Source organism: Nyctereutes procyonoides, unplaced genomic scaffold (assembly GCF_905146905.1).
Source record: "Nyctereutes procyonoides isolate TBG_1078 unplaced genomic scaffold, NYPRO_anot_genome, whole genome shotgun sequence".
Classification (NCBI taxonomy): Eukaryota; Metazoa; Chordata; class Mammalia; order Carnivora; family Canidae; genus Nyctereutes; species Nyctereutes procyonoides.
The window spans coordinates 38,618,523-38,637,107 of NW_026575024.1; the positions used below are offsets into that span (position 1 = coordinate 38,618,523).

At 42.3% G+C, this 18,585-nt stretch overlaps 1 protein-coding gene across 1 annotated transcript in view; it reads right to left on the bottom strand.

Annotated features, from left to right (window-relative positions):
* Nucleotides 1-9,033: 9,033 nt before the first annotated feature.
* The window catches only part of TASP1 (taspase 1), a 321,618-nt gene continuing 312,066 nt past the window's right edge, over nt 9,034-18,585 (bottom strand). Inside the window, exon 14 of the mRNA XM_055345390.1 lies at nt 9,034-9,373. Within this exon, the coding sequence (XP_055201365.1) occupies nt 9,308-9,373 (66 nt within the window). The 3' untranslated portion in view covers nt 9,034-9,307. The remainder of the gene's footprint in view (nt 9,374-18,585) is intronic.

Genomic DNA, 18,585 nt, shown 5'->3' on the forward strand with positions numbered 1-18,585 from the left:
GAGCAAAGGCAGTCTAGGTGAGGGACACCTGGGTGGCTCAGTCGGTTAAGCATCTGATTCTTGATTTCAGCTCAAGTCTTGAGCTCAGATCATGAGATTGAGCCCCGAGTTGGGCTCTGTGCTGCTCTTGGAGCCTGCTTAAAATTCTCTCTCTCCCTCTCCCTCAGCCTCTCCCCTATCTCCCCCCAACCAAAAAAAAAAAAAAAAGAGAGAGAGAGAGAGAGACAGAGAGATGGTCCAGGTCAGCAGAGCTGCTTCCAGACAAAATTCTGCAATGGCATAAGTAAGTAGAACTACTCATCATGCAGATTATTCCTTTTCCAGGTGAGAATACCAAAACTCAGAGGGGAAAAATATATCACATTGGGCCCATCTTTCAGTTCCTAGCCTAATGCTCTATTTTATCAAATTGTTGGTGTCCTGGTGGTGTCTTTGGTATTCTTAATCCCACCCTTAAGTTCTCCTAATAATATTTGTTCTTTTGGAAAAGCTCTTATCAATCATTTACACTTTAGAGTGAATTACCTATGCATTTCCCTTCTCAGAACATTTATATTTAAGAGCTATTTCTAATTATGACATGAGATGCCTTATTGACATCTGAAGGAGTTTTAGGCACCTGAACTGGTAGGGAGAGAATGAATACATCTATTTACCAGGGAAACAGATTTGGTTTCTAATAATAATAGGAAGACTATTTCTGCAAAGAGTGTTGGTTGCAATGGATTGCATTGCCTTTGCGATGGCAAGTTCCCTGTAGGGACAGGTATTCAAGCAGAGACTGGAGATGAAACGCATATGAAGCTCAACTGAGTGATGAGAGAAAAAAAATGGACAACAATAACACCCTCTGATAAATGTTTTATTAAGGGTAAGCGCAAAAAACTATGGGAAAACAGGCAGGAATCAGGGAAGTACGTGTTGAGGCAAATAGAGGAGTGGAATTTCATAAAGCAGCAAAGAGGGAGGGGGAAGTGGATGCATTTGAAGTTAGAAAAAAGTAAGAACAAAAATAAGGAACGAGGAAGGAGCTTGGGGTTTACTAAAGGCCGCATGTTTAGAGTGATGAGCAGAGGAACAAGAGTGGTAAGTTTTGGAGCTATACCTAAGGTGTCTTTATTAAGGATTTATCATAGAAGATGAAAAGGAACAGAGCTCTTTCCTACTAAAGTGAGAATGACTGATGTGAGCAGTATTTTCAATGGGCTCATTGCCTTTTCATAACAGACCTTGCTGACCTAATGAAATGAGAGTTGGAAGATGAGGTGAATCGGGGGCAAGCGAGGACCCCTGGGCTCTTTGCATACAGAATACATCCCTAGTCTCCTATACATCATCAGGTTAGTGCCACACCTCTGGAAATCTGGTGAACGATGGTCTGCCTCTATCAGGATAAGCTATTTTCCAGTCCCAAAGCCAATGAGTGATGCTCAGAAAGCCAGAACCCCTCGGCTCAGGTATCAACTAAGACAAGGCAATCTTTTCCAGCACAGGGGCTCAAGCTGGCCCCAGGGTAACCCCAGGTAATTCCCTTCTTGCAGATGGACCTGTGCTTAAGAGCAGCAGCATGCAGCAAAGTAGCTGCCGACAGCCTCACCTGAAGTTCCTGTAAATATGACCGTCAGCAAGTGCTCTACAAAGGCCTCCCATGGAATTATTTGCTCCCTTGCTTCTCCCTGGGGAAAGACCCCGTTTTCTAATAATCTCTGGGCCTCTTGGGTGCCATGTGTGAGCAAGCCAATAGTGAGTGGCAAACAGAGATGCTCAGGGCCCTCTAGTGGCTGCACATGGGAAAGTTCAGGAAGAGGACTGAACGTGCGGAGTCTTCTCTTTGGCCCCAGTACAATTGTCCACCATGATTATAGTCTCCAGAGCGTTTCTCTCTGTGTAGTTCAGTGGCCAGGAGATTAAAGTTCTCTAACATTAGGTATCAGTCTAACATTAGGGATCAGAATAAGTACTATATTAGCCACTCTTTCCTGATCACACACTTTGTGCCTCTGGGTTACTTACTCCCTTTATCCTGGGAAGCAGGCATAGTGCATCACATCCATTTAACTGGAAAAAGAAGCCCAGCAAGGTTAGTGAACTTGCCCAAAGCCTTAAGGCTCTATAAATGGCAGAGCTGGTTGAAGCCAGTTCTTTCCAATCACCAAGCCCACATTCATAACCTTAACCCTTCTTCTACTCTCTTCCTAAGTTTTTGCAACACTCACAGGATCAGTGTGGTTTTTGTTTTCCTCTAACTCACTCTGCCTTTACTCAATTTATTCAAATCGGCCGAATCCCCTGCAACAATCCTTATGGTGTCTCATATTGGGCACAGAGGATCTGGCTTTATTTCTACATATTTTGTAGACATATTCTGTGTCATTCTGTAAGATGATGCTTGCTCCTCTAGCTGAGCCCTTGCTCCAGTTGGGTAACAGAGCTCAATATTTCTAGAAGAACAGAGACTGACCTGTTTTCCCTCCTTCAGGCAAGCCCCATGCTGTCACCTGTTGGGTGGGCCTCAGAGGTGGGTGTTGCATCCCGTGCTTCTCTATACCCCTAGTTCCTAGCACCTTACCGGGCAGATGTCAGGCAATGTGCAGAGAGCTGAAGAATTTGAAGGTTGATGCAAACTGCCTGTATTCCAGTTCCGGGTCTCACACTTGCCTACTGGGTTCCACTGGACAGGTGAATCAGCCCCTGTGGATTTCCATTTCCTCATGCAGTTGTTATGAGAATTAACTAAGACAAGAACCACGAAGTTCCTGCGGCCTGTCAGATACCATGTGCAATGAAGTTTGGACATTGGTATTTAGTCATTTGGCAACTATATACTGACCATCTACCAGTTGCCAGGCACTATTCCAGAGGCCAGAGTTTTAACCGTATACAAATCCAAGTCTTCCTGTTGGAGAGCAGACAGCCAAAAAATATGTAAGCACATAATCTGAAAGAGTGATAGATAATGTAAAGAAAAATAAATTTGATCACACACGTATGTTGTATTACTTATGGCAATATTAATTGCTGTAATGGATAATCCTCAAAATCCGGATGCCTGGGCGCCTCAGTGGTTGAGTGTCTGCCTTTGGCTCAGGTCATGATCCTGAGGTCCTGGGATCAAGTCCTACATCCGGCTCCCGCAAAGAGCCTGCTTCTCCCTCTGCCTATGTCTCTGCCTCTCTTTGTATCTCTCATGAATAAATAAATAAATCCTTTTTTTTTAAAAAAAAAAAAAGGGTAATCCTTAAAATCACAGTGGCTTAAGACAGTAAAAATCTATGGTATGTTTCTGGTCAAGTGGCTTTCCTCTAAGTGATGACCCAGGGGTCCAGGCTCCTTCTATACTGTGGCTCAGCCGTCTTCAAGATGTGACTCTCTGGGATGTCCTGGGAATCAGCTCTATTCCCGTCTACTTGAGTAAAGAGCAGGCAGGACAAGCATAAAGGTTTACATAGGTCAAGCGGAGAAGTACTGTACATCATTTCCACTCCATCTCCACAGCTCTGTTCCATGCCACACTCTTTTGGGAGGACAATTGAGAAATAGAGTTTAGTTGGGACTTTGGGGGTGCAGGAAGCCTAGATAGGCTATGTACGTACTCAGCCCGTGTCTGCCACAGAGGTAGACCACCTGGCTACACAAGGCAGGAGTGAAAGGCAGCGGACAGGACTCTGGATGGGCCCAAAGCAAGCGACCAAAGAAGAAAGGGCTTTCCCAGCCCCTCACCATCTTCCACAGTGTATTGTAGTGCTAACCCGTCCTCGGTTTACTATCTATCAATTGACTAAGACCACCTGTCCTACCTAATCACTGGCACAACCCCCTTGGCACTTCCCACACTTCCTACACATCTGTGTCCACCAGCCCAGCTCTCAACTGGAAGCTCCTGTAAGCCTTTGCCTGATCACTCTCTCTGGGTGGTGGGGCTCCTCGGCTTGCACAGGAACAGACTCAAATGCCAGGGAGTTAACAGTGCTCCTCAGAGCACTTAACAGTCGACTGAGCAGAACTATGTGGATGAATACTCCAGCTTCCTCACTCTCAAGTGGGGCAATTCTGAAGCATGTTTTATTCTATTCTCAGAGCTCCATGGGGACTGAGCTCCAGGCCCCCACAGGGGTAATTGGCTTGCTAACATGTTATCTATTGGCTTTCTTCCCATCCCTGTGTTTCTTCCCCACTCTCCTTTCTGTTGCTTGCTGGAATCATCTCCCCAGTGTCCTACCTGCTCCAATCATTTTCTTTGGATTCGTTTCTAGGGGAGTCCCAAACCAACACATAACTTTATGTTTTAATACTTACTGAATGCTATTCAAACATAAGCTTACTATCATTACCATCATGCTCCTGCAGAGATGAGGCTTGGCTGTTGGTGATAGCTCTACCAAAAAAGAAAAGCCAATCTCATACTGACCAGAGATTGGCACTCTACTAGATTTTTGAGCTTTTACAAACCAAAGTTATAAACCCTCAGTTTTTCTGAAAACTGATCCAGCAGACAGAAAATGACCCTGCCAGATACCTCTAAAAACTGCTGAACACCTTCTCCTAATCTTTGAATTCATCTCCTCGCTGGCTATAAACCAACCCTGCTCCACTGACCACGCTTTGAGTAGCACTGTTCTAATTAACTAAGCGACAGTGATCAATGCCCCCATGAGCAGTGATTCTGGCCTGACATACAAAATCATGAAAAAGCTTCACAGGAAGTTATGTGTGGGGAGAGAAGAGGATGGGGTTCTCCCTTTGTCATCCACTTACAGTTTCCAATGGAAAAATGTGTGGGTTGTCACATTATGCCTGCACTATTTTAGACTAATTAAAGGCTTGCCGCAGTAATTACTGGGTGGGTATACTCAGGAACATACATCCATGTGTACAGATCCTGAATACAGTAGTATAAATTAAGACAGAAAGCTTACAGCCCATTGCTTTTCTGAGGCTTAGTGTTGGTTTACCATACAGGATTAGAAGAAGAGGGGCACTTTCTGGGATCAGAAGGTAAGACATCTTAGGAACAAATTTATGAGACTAGCAACTCTTTGTTGAACCAGAAGAACAAAGCTTAGAGATGATTAGGTTTTCTGTTTGTTTTTGTTTTTGTTTTTTGTTTTTGTTTTTTTCTATCTCCATCTCCATGTAGAGGTTTGGAAAGTCAACATACAAAGATCAGTGCCTTGCCTAGAATGGTAAAAAGAACATCATCTTCAACCATTTTGGCGGCTGGGGAATTGGCGGGGAGGGGGAGAGCTGGATTGAAACACAGCTGCAAAAGCAAAGCTGGGTAAGAATTTTACAACTTTGCTAATTTTCTATCTGTTCTGGGAATAGTAAATGTGCCCTTACAGATATTCATGATCGCCCTCAAAATAAAAAAAAATTATAAACTTAAAAAACAACTTTCAAACGGCACAGAAAAGTCTTTCATTCTTGAGGCATGTAATTCATGGATGATTTTCAAAATGTCATGTTTGAATTGGGAAAGTAACATTTCTTGAACTAACCAGCCAATTGCTTAGAGAACATGACTCAAAGGATATAAAAATTTCAAGCCTGACTTTTAAAAAAGAAAAAAGGAATTTTTTTCTCTATGCAGCTAAGTTTATTTTTCTCAAAGGTCATGACTACATATTAGGTTTATTTGCCATGGAAGGGAATGACCTAAATGAAGTATGCCTTTAATTCCTTAGTGAAATGGAGCAGTAGCAGATCTTAACAAGCACCACTTCAAGATTTCACACCAGTAGACATGCGGTGTTGCTTTGTCTAGCTCTGTCCTCCTTCACCCCTCTACACCCAGTGCAGGTTTTGTCCTGTTTTATCTTTGGAAAGCTTAGCAGATGGAGAAGGAGGGAGGGGAAAAGCAAAGAGAAAAGCCAGGATTTCCCAAGACAAAATCCTCTCTGGACCTCCTAAGGTAACTCATTGCCCCTGTTGTCAATATAACTAAAGTGAGGTCTTTATACAGGGCAAGACTGGGGAGACCCACACCACTGATGCACCTGTCCCCAGGGACCTTCAAATGCCCCTGCAGGGACCAGCCAAGACCAGGAAGAGATTTCCAGGGGCCTCGTGCCACAGAGCCACATGGTTAGGACTCCTTCAGTCAAAAGAGAATGAGGTGTTTTGTGCTGATTGCTGTGGAGGGAAGATTTTTCTTCAAAAATGTTTTACGGTCCTCACCTGGTGACTGACTCTATGGAGTGGAAGTCAAGGCCCACCTTCTCTAGACCTCAAGAAAAAGCCTTCCATGGAGCAACTCTTGAGTGCTCCCTCCCACTATTACAGGATATGATGAAGAGAAAACAAAAAAGGAGGAAAGCAGGGATCCTGTTTTAGGGAGATAAAGCTTGGTTCATGCCACTCACGATCAGCAAATGTAAAAAACTGAAGTTTGGGATAAAAGCAAACTCACTCTCTGTTTTCTCTTCTTCAAGATTTCTACCCTGTACCATTCCAATTGCCTTCCTCACTGCTCCTCTTTCATTCCTTTTGCCACCCAACTGGCGTTTTTGTAGCCAACTTCTATTCTTTGGGCCAATCTTTTTGTTTGTTTGTTTTGAATACTCAAATAAATAAACATTTTATTGATGTATAACATACAATCAGAAAAATGTACACATGTCATAAATGTGTAGCTCAGTGAATTTTCACAAGGTGAACACAGTCATGACCAAAGTCAAGAAATAATTGAAGGGTCATGAGGAAACTCGCTGGGATGAAATGGTCTATATCTCAATTATGGTGGTGGCTACACAACCATATATATTTGTCAAAATTCAATGAATTGTCCACTTATAGAAAGATTGGATTTCACCATATGTAAATGTTACCTCAACACAAAATAAATAAAACATTACCATCACTCCTATGCTACCTTCCAGTCAGCACCCACTTTCCACCAAAAGTAATCAATATCATGACACTAGATTTGTTTTGCCTGATTTTCAAACGTTGATAGAGTCCTCTGACATATGCTCCTTGAGGTCTGGCATCTTTTTGTTCAACATCATTTTGTGTGAGTCTTCCATATTGCTGTTTGGAGTTATCAGTCATTCATTCTCATCATTGTCCAGTATTGCAAGTTTCTATTTACCTTTCTGCCATGAACAGGCATTTGGGTGGTTGCCAGTTTGGAGCTTTTACAAACAGTGCTGCTGTGAACAGTTCAGGTGTGTCTTTTAGTGCTCATATAGACACATTTCTATTGGGAGTATAATTAACAGGTCCTCAGGCATGCACAGTATTAGTAGATACTGTCCAAGGGTTTTCCAAAGTTTTTGGTTGACATTCTACCCAGGAGTGATTGAAGGTTCTGGTTCTTTGATCAATATTGGTTCTATCCCTACACTAACCATTCTTTGATATTTTTATTCTTTAGATTTAAGTCAATGTATGTATGTGTGCTGAGCATTTGCTGTGTGCTTGTCACAATTCACCATGCTGGATACTGGAGACACAAAAAGGAGCAGGAACCCTGTCATAAATGAATGGTTTAGTGGGGTGACTAGTTCAGATGACTATATTACAAAGTGATAGATAGGATGGGACCAGATGAGGATGTGATTAATTACAGAGACTGTACTTAATAAATCAGAGCTGCCACATTTTATTTAGGGGGAAAAAGTCTAACGATAACAAGTGTTGGCAAGATGGTGAAAAAACAGAAATTCTTATTGCCATTGCTTATGGAGATAATTTGACTATACCTAGTACAGTGGATGCTGTAAAGTGGATATAGCAGAAATCACCAATTTCACTCCTGAGGACTTTCTTTCTATTGTCAAAAATTGGAAACAACTTGTCTACCAACAGAGGAATGGCCAAATAAACCATGCATTAATAAGATAGAATATTATCCAGCTGTTAAAATGAATGATCTAAAGCTATGCCTACTGTCACAGATGTGTCATAAAAATATAATATGTAAAAAAGTGAATTGCAAATGGATACATGAAGTTTTACACAATTTCAATAATTTAAAGAGTCACAAAACAATGCTATATTATGTGTGGACATCAACATAGGTAATAGTACTAAATTATGCACAGGAAAGCTAACCATCCAATTTCAAGGTAACAGTCACACCTGAGGATGGATGACAGTGAGTAGGTGGGAAAAGTGGAAAACATTAGAGGAAATATGGTATTTAAAAAAAATAAACCTAAAATATACTACAAGATATTAATACTGGTTAAGTCTGAGCATTGGGTGATGGACAGTTGTTACATTATTTTCTGTATGTGTAATATATTTTCAACTAAGTACTAAAAATACACAAAACTGAAGGGAAAAAATAAATGATGTAGTGAGGTTGGATGGCATCCTACAAGGTCATGAGTCTAATGCCCCTTGGCACATATAAGTCCACACACAGAGGATGATGTGCAGGCTGCCATTGGTTGGTAATGGTAATATTAGAGTTGGGACGTCTGTATTCACCAACTCCTAGGCAAGGAAGCCACTCCAACTAACAGTTGCCTTCGTTCTTTCAAGAGAAGAACACACTGCCTCTCCCCAAATTCAGATTCTAACTTCATTTCTTGTGTGCACAGTTTGGGATAAACAGAGGCCAGGACTGGGAACATGGTCCCAAATCCAGCACCTACTGAATGGAAGGCCCCGAGCTCATCCCACAGCCTTGCTAAATCACACTTCCTGTCATGCCCCCTGCAGTTCTGCTCCCAGATCTGCTGGAAGAGTCAAAGAAAACATGAGAACTGCCCCTTCTGAGGCCACTGGGTCCCATTTCAGTGTGAAATGCCCGCTTACAGAGTATTTCCTTTGTGCTAGATATTGGATCAGGAAATCAACTCAGCCACCTTTTTAAAATGTCACAGGTGAGGGGATCCCTGGGTGGCTCAGCAGTTTAGCGCCTGCCTTTGGTCCAGGGCATGATCCTGGAGTCCCAGGATCGAGTCCCACATCGGGCTCCCTGCATGGAGCTGCTTCTCCCTCTGCCTGTGTCTCTGTGCCCCCCCCCTTTTTGTGTGTCTAATGAATAAAAATAAATAAATAAATAAATAAATAAATAAATAAAATGTCACAGGTGAGGACCTCAAGCCTCAGGTAGTAGAAAGACTTGCCCATGATCACTCAAGTAGTAGATCCATATTTAAACCAGGGTATGTCTGGCTCCAAACCCACATTTCTTCTTTCACCCTTTGGATGTCAAATGTGCAGGTACTTCTGTCCCCTCTGTTCCACCTTTTCTACAAGGAACCAGCATCGGGGTGGGGTGTGAAGGAGTGGGATTTTAATCTCATCTGAGCACCTTCCAAGTTCAAGTCAGGACCCTGGTCCATCAGAGGGTCTATCCCACAGCCATCATGATGACTCCGCATCCATCTGCCACAGGTTTTTCCCACTCTCCGTTCCCCTGAAAAACCGAATTGTAGAAAACCAGAGTAAGAACAACTAGACTGTGAGCAACTTCTGGTTTCTGCTGGATGAACCAGATGTGAGCCTGACATGCCAGGTGTTTCTACTTCTGTCAGAAACTGGAGGTTATAGGAGGCAGAGCTTGGACACACCAGGGGCTACTGATCCACATCTTGTCTGGGTCTCCAAGGACCAAGGTTCAAGAAGTGAGCCCCACTTAATCATAGCAGGGCACAGTCACTCAGGGAGGTGGAAGAAGAAGGCTCAGCAAGGTACCAATTAGAGAACAGAGAGAAATAAAGGGGAAAAGGATGGTGAAATGGAAGCTTGAAAAAAAAATCCCTCACTCTAGCCTATTTGTCAAAAAAAAAAAAAAAAGAGAGAGAGAGAGAGAGTTGGTTTTTAGAGTTCTAAGGTTGCTATGATGACTGAAGGTATGAAGGGGTTAAGTTTGATGTGCAGCAGGTGGAGCTGCAGAGCTAAGGGCCCAGGCTTCCCATGGGAAGTGACCAATAACTCAGACCACTGACCCCATCAACCATGCCCTGCAGCGAAAGCCTCCCCCTACTCCCAACAAAAGCTGAGGGGTCATGGGCCCTGGGGACCATTGGCCCTATTAACCATGCCCCTCAGTGAGACCCCCCAAGCAAAGTCTGAGGGGTCATGGGCCCTGGAAAAACACAGCATCTTATCTTTTTTCCCAGAAAAGACAAATCCATGGAAGGGATAGTAGAGTACACCTCAAGCAAAAATACTTCCGAAATTCTGAAAAGAATTCAGACTTCATTAGCAGAGTTCTGGGTGGTACCCTAGCTCTGTGTTTCAGGAGATATTTTAACCTTAAAAGCATTGGTATACTCCTGTGCTTGCAAACCCAAGGGCAGCACATTGAGAGAGATGATGCCATAGGGACTCAAGGCTGAAACCAAGAAAATTTAACTCTGGTTAATTTAAACAGAAAACAAGGATCCCTGGGTGGCTCAGTCAGTTAAGCATTTGCCTTTGACTCAGGTCATGATTGGGATCGAGTCCCGCATTGGGTTCCCTGGATGGCAGGGAGTCTGCTTCTCTATCTACCTTGCCCCCCTGTTTATGCTCGCTCTTATGCTCTCTCTCTCTCTCTCTCTCTCTCTGAAATAAATAAATAATCTTTAAAAGAAATTAAAAAGAAATGAAGCATATCAGACAGATATTGTGTAGCTTTAGGGATATTCAAATAAATAAGAATAAAACCACATCGCATATCATTTAAGAGGGAAGCTATATCAAACAAGATAACCATGGCTTAAATAAGATAGAAGTTTATCACTGTCTTGTGAAAAATAAGCCTGTCCCAAGTAGTCATGGGATCCAGTTTCTTCCACATTTCTCTTCAAGCCATTTCCACTTCATGGTCTAAAATGACTACCCAAGGGATCCCTGGGTGGCGCAGCGGTTTGGCGCCTGCCTTTGGCCCAAGGCGCGATCCTGGAGACCCGGGATCGAATCCCACGTCGGGCTCCCGGTGCATGGAGCCTGCTTCTCCCTCTGCCTGTGTCTCTGCCTCTCTCTCTCTCTCTCTGTGACTATCATAAATAAATAAAAATTTAAAAAAAAAAAATAAAAAAATAAAAAAAAAATAAAATGACTACCCAAGCTCCAGCAATCACATTCATACTCCAGCCAGCAAAAAAGAGAAAGGAGGGGAAAAGACTTCTCAGAAGTTGCAGGCACATTTCTCTTTGCATCCCATTCACCAGAACTCAGTCCTCCGGCCTCAACTGTTTGCAAGAGAGGAGGATGTCTTTATCTAGGTAGCCAAGTGCCCCAGCTAACGAGGTCCATGACAAATAAAGAAGATACTAGAGAGAAAATTAGCAGTTTCTTCCACAGGGGCCTAAACCATATGAATTTTTGTGACAACTGCAGTCACATATTTTTATGGCAAGTGTGAGCAGACCAGGCAATAAGCCTCATGCAGAACATGTCTTTGAGCAGGGCTTTTCCTCTTAGGGTTAAGTGATGATTGTCACTCAGATCCAAGGAGAGAAATGCTCTGTTCCGGGAAGTTCCAGGTCCCCGGTCCCATAGCATCTAAAACCCTCAGTAGCATTGCTGTGCACACGTGATCCTTGGTCTCTGGGCCCAGGCCCGTGGTCTTAAAGCCTCAGCTTGAACGCAGGAACCTGGTGCATTTCAGTCTCTGTGCAATCTCCAGCACCTAGCCCAGGGCCAGGCACACACAGCCAGCTTTCAAAGAAATGTTTATGAAACTGATGAATGAGCCTCTACATTCAACTGCCTCCCATATACACGGGTGATGATTTTTCACATGGGTGAAAATATTTTAAAATGTTACTGAATTCGGGATCCCTGGGTGGCGCAGCGGTTTGGCGCCTGCCTTTGGCCCAGGGCTCGATCCTGGAGACCCGGGATCGAGTCCCACATCGGGCTCCCGGTGCATGGAGCCTGCTTCTCCCTCTGCCTGTGTCTCTGCCTCTCTCTCTTTCTCTCTCTGTGACTATCATAAATAAATAAATAAATAAATAAATAAATAAATAAATAAATAAATAAAATTTTTAAAAAATGTTACTGAATTCATAAATGTATATGTTTTCTCCCCATGTGTATTTTCTCAGTGAATTTCTAAGCACATGTGTATTGGCGGGGTGGGGGTGGTGGTGGTAGCAGGGCTGGGCAGCAGAGTTAGTCTTGGGCTAGACTCCCTGGATTTGAATCTTTAATCTGCCACATGCTAGCTGTGTAACCTTGAGCAAGATACTTCACTTCTCTGTGCTGTAGTTTCCCATTTGGCACTGTTGCAATGGGGTTATCATGAGGATTTAATGAATTAACATTTATATTATGTACATTGTGTGTATCACTTAGAAGAATGACTGGCACAGAGGTTTAAATAAAATAATTTTTTTAAGATTTTATTTATTTATTCATGAGAGACACAGAGAGAGAGAGAGGCAGAGACACAGGCAGAGGGAGAAGCAGGCTCCAGGCAGGAAGCCTGATGTGGGACTCGATCCCGGGTCTCCAGGATCATGTCCTGGGCTGAAGGTGGGCACTAAACCGCTGAGCCACCCAAGCGTCCCAAAATAAAATATTAAAAGTGCATACAATCTTTTACAAAGTCTCATTTCTTAATGTCTTAAATAGAGTCTCCTGAACAAAGCTGAGAATCTATGACCCACCCTAGATGATTTTTAATTTGGCACGTCTTTAGGTTCAAGCTTTTTTTTTTATTGCCCCAATCCCAAGAACAAGCCAGTTCATCACTGTCAGAGACAGTTTCTGGGGCATCTCCTGAGTATCCGGGTCTAAATTACATAGTTACAGGTTGCTCTAAGAGAAGAGATGCCCGCGCACAACATTCACCTTACACTCTGTTGTCTTGGCTGATGAACCCAGTTCAGGGACTGACTCTATTTCTCTCTCCAAACCCTCCACCTGCCACCTCGATCGCTTCATAGCATCCCAGCAGCTGCCCATGTTGCAAACAGAGACCAATTCCCTTTGATGCTCAGGACCAGACGAGGTCCATATGAGGCTCTCAAACAAAGCTTTTGCTTTGTTTCTAAATAACTTAAGAAGGCTTAAAGGGGGAGAAGAAGTGCCCTACTTTCTCAGGCTCCTTTTCCTGCTAAAACAGAAAGAAAAACCCAAGACCCAGGGAGGGATCCAATGAGACAGAGAGAGAAATAGACTTTGAGAAGGAGACAGGAGTACAAGACAAGGAATGCCTGCAAAGCTTAGATTACTTCCTAAAGGATGGGGGGTAGGGGGATACGTGATCTTTATCTAATCAGACAGTCTACCCAGGAAGTCCCTGAGATCAAAGCAAGGGGCTTTTTATTTAGTCCTGCGTCAACTTAAAAACAGTCCTGGCAAAGCCACAGATCTGGACAAGCTCACACCTCTCCCCACCCCCACCGCCCTGAGCTGTCTCTTAGCATCTGAACCCTCTTAACATTCCATTTGGAATAAAACCCTGGGATGAAAAGAGTCCCCAGGATTACTGTAGGAAGAAGAGACAACATTTGACAAAGTAAGGCAGAAAATGTTCGGCCAAGCCACAGTCCTCCCTGGCTTCCCAGAACAACTAGGTGTGCACCGAGGAAAGGCACACCATTTCCACTTCTCTGCATAGACTCCCCACCACCCACCATTCCCCTCGGATCAAAGGAGTCCTAAAAGGTACACAGCCACTTGTCACAAGGATTTTTTCCCCACATGCCAGGCACTGTGTCAGGACAACTCTGAGGAAAAGCAGGCGCTGGGGGGAGGGGGGCGGGGGGGGAGCAACCAGACTGATGTGGGATAGAGGCCAAGAGAGGAGTGCCACTGTCCCCATTCCTTGGTCCAAAGGATGAGCTGGTGAGCTGGAGCGGGGTGGGGTGTGTTCTCAGAAAGTAGGAGACACACAAAGGCTGACCTGTTGAAAAGACAGGTGCTGAAAAAGCTGGAGGCTGGTTCAAAAGGGAGGGAAGTCACTTTTCAGAAATACAATGGCTCAAGGGGGACAGGACAGGAAACAGAGGTAGAAAGAGTTCATCCCCCTGGATAAAAGACTATAGAACCAGAGTCACCCTCCAGTGCATTACCACAGAGAAAGCTCAGCACAATTTTTTTCCCAGTGCAGCTGAGATCCTGGTATCCTTCACTTCCAAAAACAAACACGTACAGCTCAGAAGGAGCTAAGACTTGTTGGTCCTTTATTTTATTTTATTTTAAAGATTTTATTTATTTATTTATGAGAGACATAGAGACAGAGAGAGGCAGAGACACAGGCGGAGGGAGAAGCAGGCTCCATGCAGGGAGCCCGATGTGGGACTTGATCCCGGGACTCCAGGATCACATCCTGGGCTGAAGGCGGCGCTAAACCGCTGAGCCACCCAGACTGCCCGATCCTTTATTTTTTAGGCACTTAAAATATATATTATCTTATTTAATCTTTATAAATCCCTTATGATTATTACTCCCATTTGATGAGCTGGGTTCGTCAGTTTGGACCTGGTTTCTCTTACACAAGTCATGGGCTCGAGTTGATTATTCTTTTATTTTATTTATTTATTTGAGAGAGAGAAAAGAGAGAGCACGAGTGGGGGGTGAAGGAGCAAAGGCAGAGGGAAGAGGAGAAGCAGACTCCCCATTGAGCAGGGAGCTGATACAGGCTCAATCCCAGGACCCTGGGATCTGAGCCAAAGGCAGACGCTTAAAGGACTGAGCCACCCAGGCACCCCTCACGTTGACTGTTAAAAGCAATTTTTAAAAGAAGAGTTTTTAACATTTGTCTTGAAAGAAAACCTTGCTCTTCAGTACCAGTAGCTTGAAATGGAGGCTTCCTTATGGGAGACTGAACAAACCCTTTTCTGTCCTCTTCTCCCAACAGAAATGATTTTTTCATAGCCAAATTGTTGGGAAACTCAGTATTTCTTGTGAGTCTTTCCGGATTTCAGTATAGTCAGTTCGTCACTTTTAGGATGTATTTTTCTCTAAGAAATGTTATCTATCTTCCTCCTTTTAAGGACCATTTGCATTAAAGAGGAATTATCACTTTAAGCCAAGAAACATGTGAAATAATTGCTTGATGTTCTGTAGGAAAATGTTGCAGCTGTCAGGTACATCGCTGGGGTCTGGCTATGAATCAGAATCAGCTTCAATAACACTCACACATGCTCATGTGGCCCCTTACAAAACATGTCCTCATGGGTGTTCTCTTTCATATTCCCCACTCACAGGTAAGGAAATGGAGGTGGGAGCAACTGAGTTGCTTAAAAATACACAGGCCATTATGGAAATCAATTGCCTCATTATAAGACATAACAAATGTGAGGTGTATTTTTAAAATATGACTTTTAGTTTCAGGATTTATTAAACCGTAAAGTGATGAGCAGGACCCAAAAATAGAGAAAGAGGGTCTTGTCTATGTTGTTATCAGGAGTGTAGGATTTACATGTACATCCTTACGTCTTTCTGAAGGCTTATGGGTTTTAACTGTGATTGGATGAGAGCCTCGGAAGAAACTTAAGTTTCAACTGGCTTTGATTATGCCTTGATCATTATCAACTATTTCAAACATTCAGGATGCTTTCCCTTTCACAGGTGGAAAATGGTAGGTGATGGGGGTCAAAAAGATGCCTACAAGATGTCTTCACATTGTTTTCAATTCCCCAGGCACTGATCTCTTCTCGGGGCTGGTGCCAAGTCAGGGAGCAGACATGGCTTCCAACACCTCTATGTAGAAGACACTTATTAAACACACATATATTGCATAGGAGATAAGTTAAAAGCCAAAGCACTCTTAGAAATAATCTAGTTCAAGTTTCTTATTTTCCGGATGAGAAAACTAAAGCACAGAGAGAGGGCAAAGAGATTTGCTCATGCAGCTGGCAGAAAAACACAAGGACTCCTGGATCTGATGACTACATTTTAACACCATTTGGCCAGAAAACATTTTGTGTCTTTTCTGCTCCTTCTTCTCTTGCTGGTCATCTATTTCTTGCTGCTCCAAAGAAAAATCAGAAGCTTTCTATTAGTTTTATAGAAGCCTTCCAGCGAGGATCTTCTTTCTGGATGCCAGGAACAGAGACACTCCACCTCAGTGACCACCAGGGGGTGCCCACAAGACAGTCTGGCAAATTGGGGGGTCTCCCTGGAGAATCTCCCTTCTCAGGGGAAACACAAATGATACCACAACTGAGACTATTATCTTTTGTTCTTAGAAGGGGTTAGAGGTCTCTGGTCCCTTCTGAAAACAAGTTTGGGAATGAAAAGTGAGGAAAGAAAATCTGCAACACGTGCAGACCTTGAACTTAAAATGTATTTGTTTAGCGCTCTTGTTTGCTTGCTCTTCTAATATCTGTCTCCATGAATAAAATGGGAAGAAACCTGTTGCTTTGATTCCCAAACAAAGCAGAAAAGAGCAGGGATTAGGTGTCATGAGAGGACTCATAATTTCGGCTATTAAGAAAGGCAAGAAGGGGTACTGCTTATAGTACGGCTTTCTGCACCCCAAGCTGTTTCCTGGAACAGTCATCTGATTGTCTGCCTCCAGAGACTTGACCATGACCAAAATCCCTCTGCTGCCCTCAGAAGGCAGAAGTCACTTCAGATGAAAGCCAGATCCAAAAGGCTCGCTCTTCAGTAAATCCTACCAGCATCAAAATACTGAAATGTGGGTAATGCGTATTCATTCATAATTCCCATTCGATGAACTGGATTCATCGATTTGGGCATGATTTTTCTTATTCATGCCATGAATTACCCACAGAATTGATTCATTAATAGAAATTTTTGAAAGAAGAGTGCTTCACACTCACCTTGAAAGAAAATCTTATTCTTCACAGCAGTTTGAAATGGAGGCTACTTTATGGATTTAAAAAAGTTTCAGTAACCCCCAGAAAACTCTTACTGCCTGCTGTAGTTACATCTTCCATCCCACCCTCCTGACCCCTGGCAAGCACTGATCACTATAGTTTTGTCTTTTTGAAATGTCAAAAGTGTCATGCAACTAGACACATACAGTACATTGCAAGTGGCTCCTTGCATTTGCAATACAAATATTTGCATTCAAAACATACAAAATATTTGCAAATGGCTCCTTTCACTGGACATAATGCCTCTGCGATTTATCCAAGTTGTTACTGTTGTTGTGTGTATGGTTTATTTTTTTTATTGCTGAGTAGTAATCCATTGTATGAATATACCACAGTTCGTTTATCACTTAGTAAGGGACATTTAAGTTGTTTCTAGTGTTGGGTGATTATGACAAGAGCTGCTATAAACAATTACATAAATGTTTCTGTGTGCACCTAAGATCTCATTTCTCTGGGGTAAATATCTAGGAGGGGGGAAGCTGGGTCATATCATAAATGCATGCTTGACTTTTTAAGAAAATACCAAATAGCTGTACTGTTTTGAATTCCCACCAACAATGTGTGAGCATTTTAGTTGCCACATATCCTCATCAACACTTGGTACTGTCAGTATTTTTTTTTATTTGAGTCATTTTAGTAGGTATAGAGTAATACCTCATTATGTTCTTTGTTTGAATTTCCTTGATAGTTAATGACATTGAACATCTTTTCATGTGTTTACTTGTCTTCCACATACCCTCTTTCATGGAATATCTGTGTAAATCTTTTCCTCATTTTTAAAATTGGGTTGTTTGTTTTGCTTCTGTTGAGTTTTGAAAGATACAGGTAGGATACAGGTTGTCAGATATATGGGTTTTAGATATTTTCTTTCAGACTACAGTTTTTTTCTACTTTCATCTATTTTACTTTTGGTGTCATGTCTAAAATGTCTTTATGAAACAGAAACCCCAGATCAGGGAGATTTTCTTTTTTAAATTTTTATATAGTTTTACATTTTATATTTAGGGATGTGATTCCCTTTGAGTTAATTTTTGTATAATGTGTGAGGCTGAGGTCAAAGTTCACTTTTTTACATAGGATGTCCAATTATTCCAACACTATTTGTTGAAAAAACTATCCTCTCTCCCTTTAATTACCCTTGCACTTTTGTCAATAATACGTTGATTTTGCTTGTGTGAATCTTTTTCTGGATGCTCTATTTTGTTTTGCTGATATATAAGTTTATCCCTTCCCCAATACTTCATTGTCTTAATTACTGTAGCTTTAAGGCAAGTCTTTAAATCAGAATGAGTTCACCAACTTTATTCTTTTTCAAAATTGTTTTGCTTATCCCAATTCCTTAAATTTTCCATATACATTTTGGAAACATCTTGTTCTTATCTACAAAAAATCCCGATGGCATTTTGAGTGAAATGACCTCAAATCCATAGGCCAATGTGGGTAGATCAGACATTTTACTATGTTTAATTGCGGAGTAAATTGCAATCCATAAACATGCTATGTTTCCCCTAAATATTAGGACATCTTTGATTTCTTTCATAATATTTTGAAGTCTTCAGCACAGAGAGTCTGCGCATACTTTAAGATTTATAAATGAAGTGTTTCATTTTTAACAATAGCTTATGTCAAAACATAGCTTATGTCATAATAGCTTATGTTAATGAGTGTTATGATCTGAATTGTATACTCCCATCCCCAATATTCATGTGTTGAAGTCCTAACCCCCAGTACTTCAGAACATGACTATATTTAGAGATAGAATCTTTAAAGAGATAATGAAGTTAAAATGAGGTCATGAGGGTGAGCCTTAATCCAAAATGACTCAGTCCTTATAGGAAGAAGA